Source organism: Phaethon aethereus (genome assembly GCF_964289735.1).
Source record: "Phaethon aethereus genome assembly, chromosome: Z".
NCBI classification, from domain to species: domain Eukaryota; kingdom Metazoa; phylum Chordata; class Aves; order Phaethontiformes; family Phaethontidae; genus Phaethon; species Phaethon aethereus.
This window is the reverse complement of record NC_138577.1, coordinates 21,955,614-21,968,246: the sequence shown is the minus strand read 5'-3', so window position 1 is coordinate 21,968,246 and position 12,633 is coordinate 21,955,614. Positions and strand designations below refer to the sequence as shown.

Sequence of the window (12,633 nt, the reverse complement as noted above, 5' to 3'; positions counted from 1 at the left end):
TGTCAGAAGCAAGATGCACCCTTGAAATGGAGTTGGAACAAGGCTGACTTCAGCCTGGACTGCACAGGACCAGCAAAGAACGCACTGTCACGTAATCCTATCCTGGAAAACTAATTTCCACAGTCAGCTTCAGTCATATTTCTAACACCACATACCATGTGAACATTCAGATACAGGACCCAAACTGTATGTCTTTGAACACTGCAGACAGGGACGGTCACCACTTTCAGAAGACAGCTTTCCCCATTTACTTGCTTAGTATGTCTGGGTTAAGCATTAGCCAGCCAGCCACACATCTACACAGAGTTAGAAGCAAGCTGCTGTATGAATATGGAATAGCACAGTTCTCAATTCTTATATCCTGCTGCCCATTCACAGCTTCTGATGGGCTAATGTAGTTAAACTGAAAGAGTTAAAACTTTTTAAATCCTGTAATTACAGATTATTTTAGTGAGTCCAAATGAGTATACAGTAACCCAACAAATCCTTATCAAAAGTTGCCATGGTAAGAACCAGCTACACAAACCACTTCCCTTGTGAGAGCCAGCTTCATCCCCTCCCTGTTATAAAAACATACCATTTATTTGAACATGGAAAGGGAGTAACAGTGCTAGACCCATATTGTCTCATTTCCCACTTCCTTTTAGGTATCAAAATGCAGACCTTGTCACAATAAGGTTCAGAAATGCAATGAAGCAGACACTGGGCCTTCAGCAGAGCAAATGAGATGTTTGTTCTCTAACACGAACTTAGGAAGAAAGAAGAACAAGTTCTACACAGTATTTTTTATTTTTCAAAATTGATTGTGAAGAAACCTGAGGAAAGATTGGATAGACTGTTACTGACAAATACCAAAACCTTGCCCAGTTATAATTACAATGAAAAAACTTTGACTGAATTTATGCTTAGGCACTAATCATTTGTGGTTTCAAGCAAAAAAATAGTTTTAAAAATTTCTTTAGGGCAAAATCTGTAGGCCTGCTTTGTGCCTTCACCAAATCATAAATTTATTTGCCAACATGTTTTCTGCACAAGAACGTGTTTAGAAATCCAGAGGCAACAGTGTCTTCTCCCCCTGAGATTAACTGAAAATACTTAATGGAAAAAGAGCCTGTCCTTCTTAAGGTACCAGCTCCCATAACACAAGCTGTGTTCTCCCCACAGAGGGGAGACAGAGCACAGTGGGTCCCAATTCATATAACTAGTAGAGCTCTTTTGCACAGATGACAGCATTTTACAGATCTGAAAATGCTGCAGTTGCATAAATCAGTCCTCCATCTGTTTTTGGCTTTGCTCTAATTCAGTTTACCTACTTACTAGTTTAGCAAATCAGGGCTATGTTTAGCCCTTTTGACTCTACAATCAGAGAAACTTAATGTACATTTTCTGTCAATGGAAACAGAAGAAGGTTAATTTGCTCAGTAGTCTTCCCTTCCAAATATTAATGGGAACAGAGCTGAATTATTTCCCAATAAGCTGAAAAAAGCAAACTGAGTATTTTTTTCAAAATCTTATGGCTCCTTAAGTATAGCTATTTATAGTTAATAAGATCCTAGCTATATTAAAGAAAAAAAAGGGGGAAAAAGAAAAAAACTATCATATTCATATTCTTACTTTTGAGAACTTTCACTGTTGTGTCCCTTGAATTTGGGTTTTAATCATGACAGAAACTCACTATTTTCAGATACTTCAAAAATCAGCATGTACCAAAACACTATCAGCAAGGCCTAGGCAGAAGCAACCTAAGAGCGCTAAACATACATAAACTGAAACACTCATTTGTATGTGGAGATTCTGTCAGAACCAGGCTGTCTTTCAGTTTGTAACATATACCATACTACCAAATCCTGCATCCTTCTTTTTCCCTCAAGCTGTATAGGCACCTGATGCCTGAAGCATCAGAGATGGTCCACTTTACTAACCTCATGAGTCCCATACAAAGTTTTATGTAGCTGAGGGCCCCAAGATGCACAGCACTTACCCAGTCATTGTGAGTACAACAGGTTTTACACTAGCATCACCCTGGTGCCAGTAGCTTGATAGACTTCACAAGCAGAGCAGCTTCATACAGAACACTGCAACAGTCACATGTAGCGCCAAGGCAGGCACTGCGGTATTTCAGGTCCTGATTTTCCTCTGAATTGGGATTCATGTTTTAAGCAAAACCTACATTATAGAAATTTCACCTACTCAGTGATAAACCTTGCTTGATTTCAGCCTGAGCACCAAATACAACTAATGGGATAGATACACAAGATGTGAACACTTGCTCACAAAGAATAAAGCCTATAAGGCTCCACCGCTGCCTAAGGAGTTTACTACAGACTGTGGAAATACTTATGCATACAGCTGAGCTGCTGCCTGGAAAGAAATACTTCAAAAAAAATTTATTTATCGATTCAGAAAAAGTCGGAGACTCATTTTGATGAAGTGCCTCTGGAACTTTGTCTACGTGGTAGAAGCTGCCTGATTTCCTACCAGTTCCCCTCGCTAGCTCCTCTGCAGTCCACTCTGTGGGCTGAAAGGAAGCCAAAAGCCTAAAAGTTCTGGCTGTGCTCTCCCTTGCAGTCTTGATTCCCAGGGTCTACAAGTGGCCTGCCCTGACACTGGACCTATATTCCCATTTGCAGTCAATTTTGAAATACAGGAATGTAATTCATACATAGCTGATTTCAAAATGACGAAGCGATTGTCCTTTCCCACTTGGCCTTGCTGGTCATCCTCACTAGTGGCAGAGTTGTAAAATACTGCCACAAACATGCGGCTCAGAGCAGGTCAGAACAAGCAAAGAGTAGCACATACTAATTTTCTGCTAAGGTACTAAGGGGAATTAGATACTTCAGAGTATTTACTAGGACAAGACGGTTTACCATTGTACTTTAACATGCCAGAACTTAACCTCATGCTTAAAAGACAAAATTGAAGATACAGTAGCACTCTTCCTCTTACCATACATATGCATAACTTTCTAAAGAGCTATACTTGAAAGTTTTCAATGTAAATAACGTAATTTGACGACGAAGCACAATTATACTCCAAATGAGTTTAGAAAGATAAACATTAAACAATTTCATTAGCTTAATACCGTTAATTAGAGAAAATAAGGGAAAGATTTGGTTAAGGACAGTACCTTTCCGAGAAATGCCAGTTTTCACAAAGGTTTGTGATGTTATTGGTAAGTTTTAGAGTATCCCAAAAGCAACAGCCAAGGGAAGTTACTCACACTGATGTATTTGGTACAGACAGTAAACATTCGAATGAGAGGTCATCGAGACCTTTCTCATGGACATCTCATAGGGCAACTTTCAGCTCAAAGCCTTCCAACAATTATTTAATTTTTTCCTTCAGAAAGGGAAGTCCAGCTTCCACTGTAAAAAAACCAGAATTTGTAGGAGAGTTTAGGAGTGCAGTTTGCAAACCCTGACTTCTCTTCTTTCATAGATAAAAAAAACTTTGGCCTGAGAAACTCTTTTTGGCTGAAATGATGAGCACCCAAGACACAAGGAAACACTTCACATTTGTTTATATTTCTGATCTGCTGCGTTCTAACCCTTTACCCCCATGTTTTCCATTCAGAAGGGGGTCACTTTCTCATCTGGCTTTGAAGTACCTATACAAGGAAAAAGATTTCTTTAAGAATTGAATCCTTCACCACCAACAATATAGCTGAAACAAGTGACAACAGTAACCATTTTGAATGGAGGTATGCTGACTTGCAGCAGAAGCCAAAAACAATGGTCAGGCATTACACCCCTGTAACCCACTGCAGCAATTCTAAATTGCCCTGTATCACTTAAGCCAAACACTTTGACAATTGGTATTTCTCCTCACTCAGCTTGCTGATGGTATCAGCGTGTGCTGGTTTGCAATACTGAACACATCCTTACATGAAAGCATCTTACAACTTTGCACAGATAGAAGATGTCTCTGTTTAATCCAAAATATTTTATTACTCAGTTCCCTGATGGAGATTACCCGCCTTCTTTCCACAAAAAAGGCAGTCTGTGTGTCAGCCTGCATGTCAATCTTCACAGAGAGAGAAACCAAATAGATCAGTCATCTTTACGGTATCAGTTTGGCACAATGCACTGCCTAAAATTACAACCCTGAAGACTATCTGCATTGCTCTCTGCCAGAGATCCACATGGCTTAAGGAGTTTTATTTCATGCCTTCTTGTACACAAGGCTGGGCGAGGAAGCGGGGGAGCTCCTTCTCCTCCCTCTTCCTGTAATACTGGCTTAAAACAGAGAACAATCTCCATGTCTCTAAGACCTCTTCCCCATGTATCCCTGCTTTTCCTCCCAAGAGCCTCTGGGGAGGGGGATAAGAAACATGCAGTTGCAACTCAGAGTAAATTCTTGTCAGGGAAAGAAACTGGAACTCTCGGTTAAAATTAGGAAGGTGTTTGAAGAAGGTGTGAACAAGCCCGTGTGGAGCAGAATGTACCAGTGCAGGAGATCCTGGCCCTTACCCTGGAGGTTCAAAGAGAAAGCTGGTTCTGCTGGTTACAGTGACCTTGCCAGTAGCCACCACTGCAGGGCTGGCAGCGAAGAGCCTGACTGCATTTGCTGAGCGGTACAGAAGAACTTTCTGCACTTACCATGGAAAGCCTAATAAAAATGCCAGTGCTTCCTACAGTCTGGAGTATCAGACATGCCTGCAGAGATCAGGAAACCTACTGTATTGAGCTATTCACTACAAATAAGCACAGTTATTTGTACAGTTACTAGAGTTAAAAACCCAACTGATTGAAGGCTGTTCTGTATTTCGAGAAGAGCTCATTTTCTGGAACTACATGCAGCCATGATTGAAATAACTTTTTAAAAATAAGCATATGCATATTAATATAGTTTTAAGAGAAACAACATCCAGCTTCACTCCATTTAAAAACCTGCTGTTCACATTTCCATTTCAAGCTTTAGCTGCCTAAGAACTTTACACAATTATAGGAGCCATCACTTATGTTTTATTTATATGAATAATCCAACAAAATTAATAAGCAATATGGATCCTTAATATGAGAGATCCTTTCCAAATTTTTAAGAACACATTAGCACTGTTTCAGTGAGCTTCCATGCTAGTCACAACTGCAATATTTTCTTACATTAAGCAAACAAATCTTTAGTCATAGGCTAGGCATCCGCTTTAGTGAAATAACAGATATTTCAGATCTATTACAGGAGCATTTAAGATACTGATTATCTATGTGGTGGTAAAGTTAAAACTTTCAACAAGAAAAAAAAATTGAAAGGAGTATTAGTACCATACCTGGCCACTCGACAGCCTAAAAACATGGAAGTAAAAAAAAAGTGCAAAATATTGATAAACTGAGAAAACTGCCACTTGACTACACATGAATTTTCAAAGTACCTAGTCAGCAACCAGAAATTAAGGTACTGTCATAATTCAAAGCAACTAGAATATTGTCTTAACCATGGTAATAAACAAACACTTGCCTGCTAGAGTGTATTAATCTGACAAGCTCAATAAACTCTACATGAACTGCAAACTGGAGGTCACTGCAAGTTGCATCACACATTTCAGATATTTGCCTTTTTTATGCCTCATCAGATGCAGAACAGTTAAATATTACCTGAAGGTAATGGGTAGACCCTATTATCCACTGAGCTTTGAAGCTTCCTTTTTAAAGAATACAAAGAACTACTAAAATAAAGTTCTGCAGGCATTCTCCAGCAGAATGAGAGGTAACGCTTGTTGACAATTTGTTTAAAAAAACAAAACTGTTTCTCAGTTCGGTATTATCACAAATTAGATTTTTTTTCTTCAACACTTAAGATATTTACATCAAGCCCTTTCACTACCTGAAAGGGACAATCCTGAAGATACAAGCATGAGAATCATACAGGACATAAAGAAAAAAATCTTCAAGTGTAAGACAGTATTTGAGAGAAGTAATTAGTGAAATGAAATGCATGTCCGTGAGCCAAAAAAAGGAGTATTAGTTGCACACCTTTGGGGGTTAACTACCAGCTCAGAAAAGAACCCGATCAGCATTGCTGACAGCTGAGCAAAGACCCCTTTCACTTTGCGTGAAAGCAGGATGACTGGATGCTCAAGAAGAGGATGGAAAAGAGCTCAGAAAACAAGATGTCCATCATGGTCAGATGTCAGTGTGCAGCCATTCCACTACAAATTAGAATACTAGGACAAGACATGAGAACAAACACTATTATGTTTTATTTCCATGAATGATGTGAAAAGTTTACACTTCAGAGACACAAAAGAAATATATGGAGATAGTTTGAAACAAAGGTGGGCTGACTTGAATTCCAGTTTAATCTCACAGCAGAGAAACGGGAATACTCAATGACATTGAAGTTTAAAGAAAAAAAACCACTTTTTGCAAATGATTTCAAATCCTTAGTCATCAGATGCTGACCACTATCAAAAAATTGGATATTTCTGAGCAAAACTGAGAGGGAATGATGGCTCTATCAGCTTTTACTAAGACAATTTGAAAAGTATTTCATCAGTTTCCAGACAGAAGGTAGACAATTCCCAATTTCAAATTACTCTTAAGTATCAAGTAAATAGAGCTGCTGTTTCTTCAGGACCTTTTTAATCCAAGATCCAAAACCGATCTTCCAAGGGGAAAAAAAAAAAAAAAAAAAAAATTCAAACCACCACCACACCCCAAAATCTACAACAAGGCATGCACACAACCCCCCAAAAACGCACCAACCAAACCAAAACAAATAAAAAACACCCCAAAAAACCCAAAACACAAAAAAACTCGCAACACCCCAAACGAGTCTTACAGGAAAATAATATATTCAAGACTATTCACAACCGAGCAGGATCCCCCAGTTCTGCAGCCAGGCAAGACAGGAAATTGGAAGCACCCTGCAGGCAACACACTTAGCCTCCGGGTACAGATAGAAGACGGAGGGAAGCAACAGCAAGCAACTTTCCATTTAGCCACCTTCTCCAAGTCACCTAGAGACAAGTAATGAAGCCCTCTTAAAAGCTTTCTGTCCACTTCCCCTCAAGCAAAAGAATGAACTGTAATTCTAGATTTTTAAGTGAGAGCTGGGCAGATAAAAAGTAAAATAAGATGACCCTTGGGTCTCTGCAGAGAATCCTCCAGGAACACCAAGATTAGCAGTAGAAACTCAAAACTCAAACCAGATCTGTTCTTATCACCACTGCTGCTGAAAACTAGCTTTACAAGTTTGTTTAAAGAACACCTACATGGCAACATATAATTTCTATTTTAAACAAGCTGCAGCCAAGTTTCACCAATACTGGCAGCCAGAGAAAGCCAACAGAAGCATTCCCGCAGTATCCCCACCCCGAGCCATTTGTTTCCACTCCGGCCTCATCCTCTCCTGCACCAGGATAAACTTTTGCACAGCTGCACTGTCACCTTTACTCCAACTTCAAACGACAGCAAATGCATTAGCACACTGAAAGATCTCACGAAGTTCAAATCCATCATACAGAAGGGAAAATTCTCCAAGTCTTGTACTCCACATGTCTGACCTTTGGGTAAAGCAGAGTTGCAGACATCTACACACAGGTATCGCACTGAGCTGAGCAGTACTTAGATTCCACTGAGTGACAGTGGAGACTGAACCTTTAGTATCACCAAATCCAATGAGACAGAAAGCTCCAGATCAGTTAGTTACAATCTATTTACTTTGTATAGGAACAAAGAAACTGCCATACCGGATCAGACCATTTAAGCAGAACCCTACCACTTGCAATAACTAAGAGTGATAAAAATCAGACACGGTAGAGGGTGACCCTCTTCCAAAAGTACTCTCAAGCCACACAGCACAGAAGGTAGAAGTGAATTTTCTCTCACAGTAGTATGCAGCTCAAACTGGAAGCAGAAAAGCTGTGGCTATTTAAGCTGCCAGTTAAAACTACCCAGCATTATTGACTTGGTTAAAAAGCATGAAATTATATTTTACCTTAGCTACAAATAGCCAAGGTCAATAATAAGCTACATTTTTCTACCTTACATTTTGACAACATGAACAGAGAAAGTTATCATCATTTCAGTAAACCAAAAAAATCCCAAAGAAATAAAAAACTGCAAGTCAAGCCTTGGCCATGCCATGTTTTCACCGTATGCTCTCCCACTGCCCAGTCCAGTGCTTTGCTGAAGTGTTCATGCCCTCCTTTGGAAGCCAAAGGTGATACATATTAGCAAAGCTAAAACTTACTAGCTTTTTACAGGTACACTTGTAGTTACAGTCAAAACCTTGGTTTCACAGTGTGTCTTTGGTGTCTCTAGCAGGCGTCAAACAGCAACTGCAGAAAATACAGTATAAATATCTACAAAGGTTGTCTTGCAGCTGAACTATGTGACGAGCCGTGCCATATCTAGCATATACATTTTCAAATTCAAACACTTAATTTTCATGCAAGTCACACAGTACGTGGCCACTGTATGCAGAGGAGATGAACTGCAGCATTTCCTGCTTTTCATTTTTATAAAAACATGGTTATGGCAGTATAACTAATCCCATGCTTCGGGATTACTACCCGAAGTCACCTACACCACTTTCAGACACAAATAGACATCACTTAAGTCTGAATGTTTTAAAAGAACATTGTTAAGGTCGAAGAGAAGGAGGTGCATTTTGCCGTCACGAATTTACCTCAAGTTACAAGAATCATACTACAGTTATCACTGAACTTCCTGTTTGTATCTTTTAATATAAACCAAATCAACACACTGTCAGTACAGATATGGGATAAGAGGTCTGAAGTGCTTTATGTTGAAGCTGCATTTCCTAGTAAAACAACTCCTTCCTCTTACAGTGATACAAAAAGATAGCTTACAACATTCACAGCTTTTAGTGAAAATATTTGCCCTACTGCGGTGATAAGCAGAATGCTCGAGAGATTAAAGAAAAAAGGCAGTATTGACATTTAGGACTTAACAGCAGAGTCAATTTCCCTTCTCAGCTTCATTCTGAGGCTCATGCAGGTCTTCCAGAAAAAACAGAAACAGAAAATCTATTTAAAGAGAAAGTAACTGTAATACCAAAGAGACTGATAGGGGGACTTTGGAGCAAGCATATATCTTTTCACGAACAGTAGATCCTTACAGGAAAGCACAACTAGTCTATTTAAAAACAGAATAGAAAAAACCTCCACACAATACATTATTTTGATTACGTCCTTCAGTTTGCCTCTTAATAAGTGTCTGTGCAACAGCTGCATGTATAAATTTAATGTGTAATACACTAATTACACTAATATATGTGAGTAACTTACAGTTACTCACATATAAATTAACCTCCCTACTTCAGCTAGAACAAGTCACTATTACAATAAGGGCAGAGAGATGTTTTAAATTCTTGATTCAGCCTGACAAAATAGTACTTCATCTAACATCTGCTTACTCGTAAGAATTACTGAGATATTCTATAAACGCTCATGTAGAGTATTTCTGAAGAACAATCACTATTAATGTTGCCATGTATTTTGAACTGTACTTATGATAAATTCAAAGTAGACTTATCTCGCTAAAATACTAAAGAGAAAAGCACTTGGCATTTAATATTTTCTGTGAGTTGTTAACATTCATAGCCGAACATCAGCAAGCATTTAGGAAAAGGGTTTTAACTTGTACACAAACTCAAAACACTGACTTGTCCAAATGCAGGTACTTAAAAGTAAGCAAAATTGTCCATGCAAAAGGAAAAAATTCCACAGCTGCTCTGTCACTGCTGCTGTAGGACTGACTAGCAAGGATGGACTCAGTATTTCAGTATCAATATGACATATACTGACCTTCCCAAACCTCTAATACCAAGCCTAACCCCCATTTGCTACCACCATGAGACTAAGTTGTTTTAAATATGTTCTGACACCGATTCTTCATTTTCCGTGAAAGCCATGAAACTGTTTAGAATTGTATTACGACATACAGTACATTATAATTGCATCGAGACAAGGATGGTACTAAGAGTCATAAAAAGACAAGTTACTTGATAAAATTAATACATTACTCCTCCCAAAAAAACACCACTTAAGATTTCCCATTAATCCTTCTGCAAGTACAGAGGCATTTCTTATCTCTTATGACTACACCGTATCAAGTATTTTTACACTGCCCTAGAAACAGGCCAAAATCCATCTGAACTGCTGAGAATTCCTATAAACAGGACAATGGTCTAGAAAACAGTTCTTATTACAGCAGTCCCAAGACAAGTCAACCTTTAAAAAAATATCCTTGAGGTTTAACTAACATGAGACACGACTGAAAAGAATACACAAGTCATGTGTCCAAACTGCAACTAGATTTCTTATGAGGTTTAAATAATTAGCCAGACAAACTGTAAGGCAGCATTAAAATAGGACCTTGGATGTTAATACTAAGTCCTTAAAATACACAGTCCACATGATATAAAACCTTACAAACAATCCATATGACATTGACGACTTCACATGAAAATTATGCCGTCACTACTGCAGTGCTTTCCCACACACATACCAGTTAGACCTAGCAAGTGCACGTTAAAGCCGAAATGTGCTCTCAAGTACTTAGACTGCTTCACCGTGGACATGAGTTCACTTTCATTCTGAATACTTCCACACGTCACACAGGCATAATATCGGCACCTCTGTAAAACCTCAATAAAATGGACTTATAAAATAATACGAACAGAAGACAAATATGAGCTACAAACAACAGTGCACTAAATGAAACCTCCGAAATGTATCGCCCAGACTAAACCACCACAAAATTACTTTCTCTTGGAAAAAGAGGACGTTCATGATTGAAAGCCTTCCCCCTCCCCCGCTTTTTTTTTTTTTAAGAATTAAAGGAATCAGTTCTGCAGTACCACGATACTGCAAATTGGAAGGAGACTTCGGAAAAGTCCTTTTAAAGAAGAAAAAAAAACCCCACAACAAACCCTCAATGTTGCGCAGCAAGCTGCTAGAACAGTGCAGGAAGCGGCCAGGTGCTCGGCGAGCACCCGAGGCAGGAGCCTGAGCCGCGGCGCAGCCCCCGCCCCGGCACCGCAGAGCGGCGGGCAGAGATCCCGGGCTCCGCTCGCCCCGACACCCAGCGCCGGACACGCCCGGGCCCCGCCACCACCCCCAGCCCTTCGGGACCCCAGCAAAAGATTAACACGCCCGCCGCGCCCCGCAAACACGCACGCAGGCCACCCGCCGCGGCTCGGCTCCCGCGCAGCCCGCTCCGCTGACAGCTGCGGGCGGCCGGCGGGGCAGCCTGGCCGGGCAGCCACCCCTCCCTCACCCACGCACCAGGTGCCCTGCGGGAAGGCGACGGGGCAGGGCTGCCCGTCGCGTCCCCGCCCTGCGCTCGGCAGGCAGCTCCCGCCGCCCCCGCATCCGCTGCCGGCCTGCGGCCAGGCGGCGGCCGGGCGCCCGTAGCGGGGGGGGGGGGGGGGACACGACACGACGACAGGGCGCCGGAGCCCACCCCGAGACCTCCTCGCGGGAACAGCCCCGCCGCCGCCTGCTGTCACCCGCTGCCGCCCAGGGTTGAGCCCTGCCCACCCCACTCCCCCCCCGCCCCGGCGCCCCCTCACCTCGCCGCAGGGGACGGCTCCATCCTCCTCTCCGCGGCGGGGTCGGTCCCCGCCGGGCTCCCCGCCGGCGGCGGCTCCGGGAGCTCGGCGCAGCGGCTGGGGGAGGCAGCCGGGCTGGCGGGGCTGGAGCGCGGCGGCCCGGGCAGGTAGTTGAGCAGCAGCGTGTCGGGGGGCTCTGGCGAGGAGGAGGAGGAGGAGGAGGAGGCGGCGGCGAGGAAGAGGGGCGCCTCGGGCAGCCGGTCCAGCTCCACGCTCCGCACTTTGCGCAGCTGCTTCCGTCTCCAGTCAGAGCGCTGCTCCCGGCAGCCGCCGCCGCCCGCCTCCCGCAGGAGCCCCCCGCCGCTCCCGGTGACACTCCCCGCGACCGCGCCGCCCTTCAGGCTCCCGCAAGTGGCGGCGGCGGCGGCCGCCTCCGCGCCGCTGCCTGAGGATAATCCCGACGACGAGGCGCGATTCCCCGCCGCCGCCGCCATTTTCTCTGGCGGGTCACATCGGGCTCCCTAAGATCGGGGGCAGCCAGCACTGCGAGCCGCTGCGGAAACAGCGCTGACTGCGCAAACGGCGTAGGGAGGGGGCGGGAGGCGGGTGCGGATTGGTGGGAGCGGGCGGCGCGGGGCGGGGCGACTGCCTGTAGGTGCAGCGGGGCGGGGCCGCGCAGCGCCCCGCCCCGCCCGCCCCCGCGCAGGTGTTGGCCGTTGGAGGCAGCCGCGGCCGCCGCTGCGCGCCGCGCCTGCTCGTCAAGCCAGAGCCTGGCCTGCGGCAGGCCGCCCGCCGGTGGATGGACGGGCGGACCGGCCGCGCCGCTCCCGGGAGCCGACCGAGGGGCCGGGTGGGGAGGCCGTCCCCGCCCCCCGCGGCCCTTCCCACACGTGGGAGAGCGGCGGAGGCGCTGGCGGCCCCGGGGCGGTGGGGTCACGGCGAAACCCTTTCCAAAACTCGAGGCGGCTCCGGGCGGCGCCGCCGCGCCCCAGCTCGCAGCACCCCGTCTGCGCGCTCCTCCTCCCCAACACCCCCAAAACTTCCTCAGGCGACGTCCTCCCCGGGAGCCGGCCGCGGGCCGAGTCGAATGCCCGCGGTGCCTTGCTGCGCTCC

General features: G+C 44.2%; 1 protein-coding gene across 2 annotated transcripts in view; it reads right to left on the bottom strand.

Annotated features, from left to right (window-relative positions):
- Window positions 1-12,035, bottom strand: part of MAP3K1 (mitogen-activated protein kinase kinase kinase 1) — a gene marked incomplete at its 3' end in the record, with an annotated part of 58,017 nt that extends 45,982 nt beyond the window's left edge. Inside the window, exon 1 of one of the 2 annotated variants that reach the window (XM_082012878.1) lies at window positions 11,542-12,035. In XM_082012878.1, the coding sequence (XP_081869004.1) occupies window positions 11,542-12,014 (473 nt within the window). In that variant the 5' untranslated portion in view covers window positions 12,015-12,035. Of the gene's footprint in view, window positions 1-10,647; window positions 10,680-11,541 lie in introns of those variants that run through there. The other variant, XM_082012879.1, reaches the window with a different exon arrangement.
- Between the last annotated feature and the right edge of the window lie 598 nt (window positions 12,036-12,633).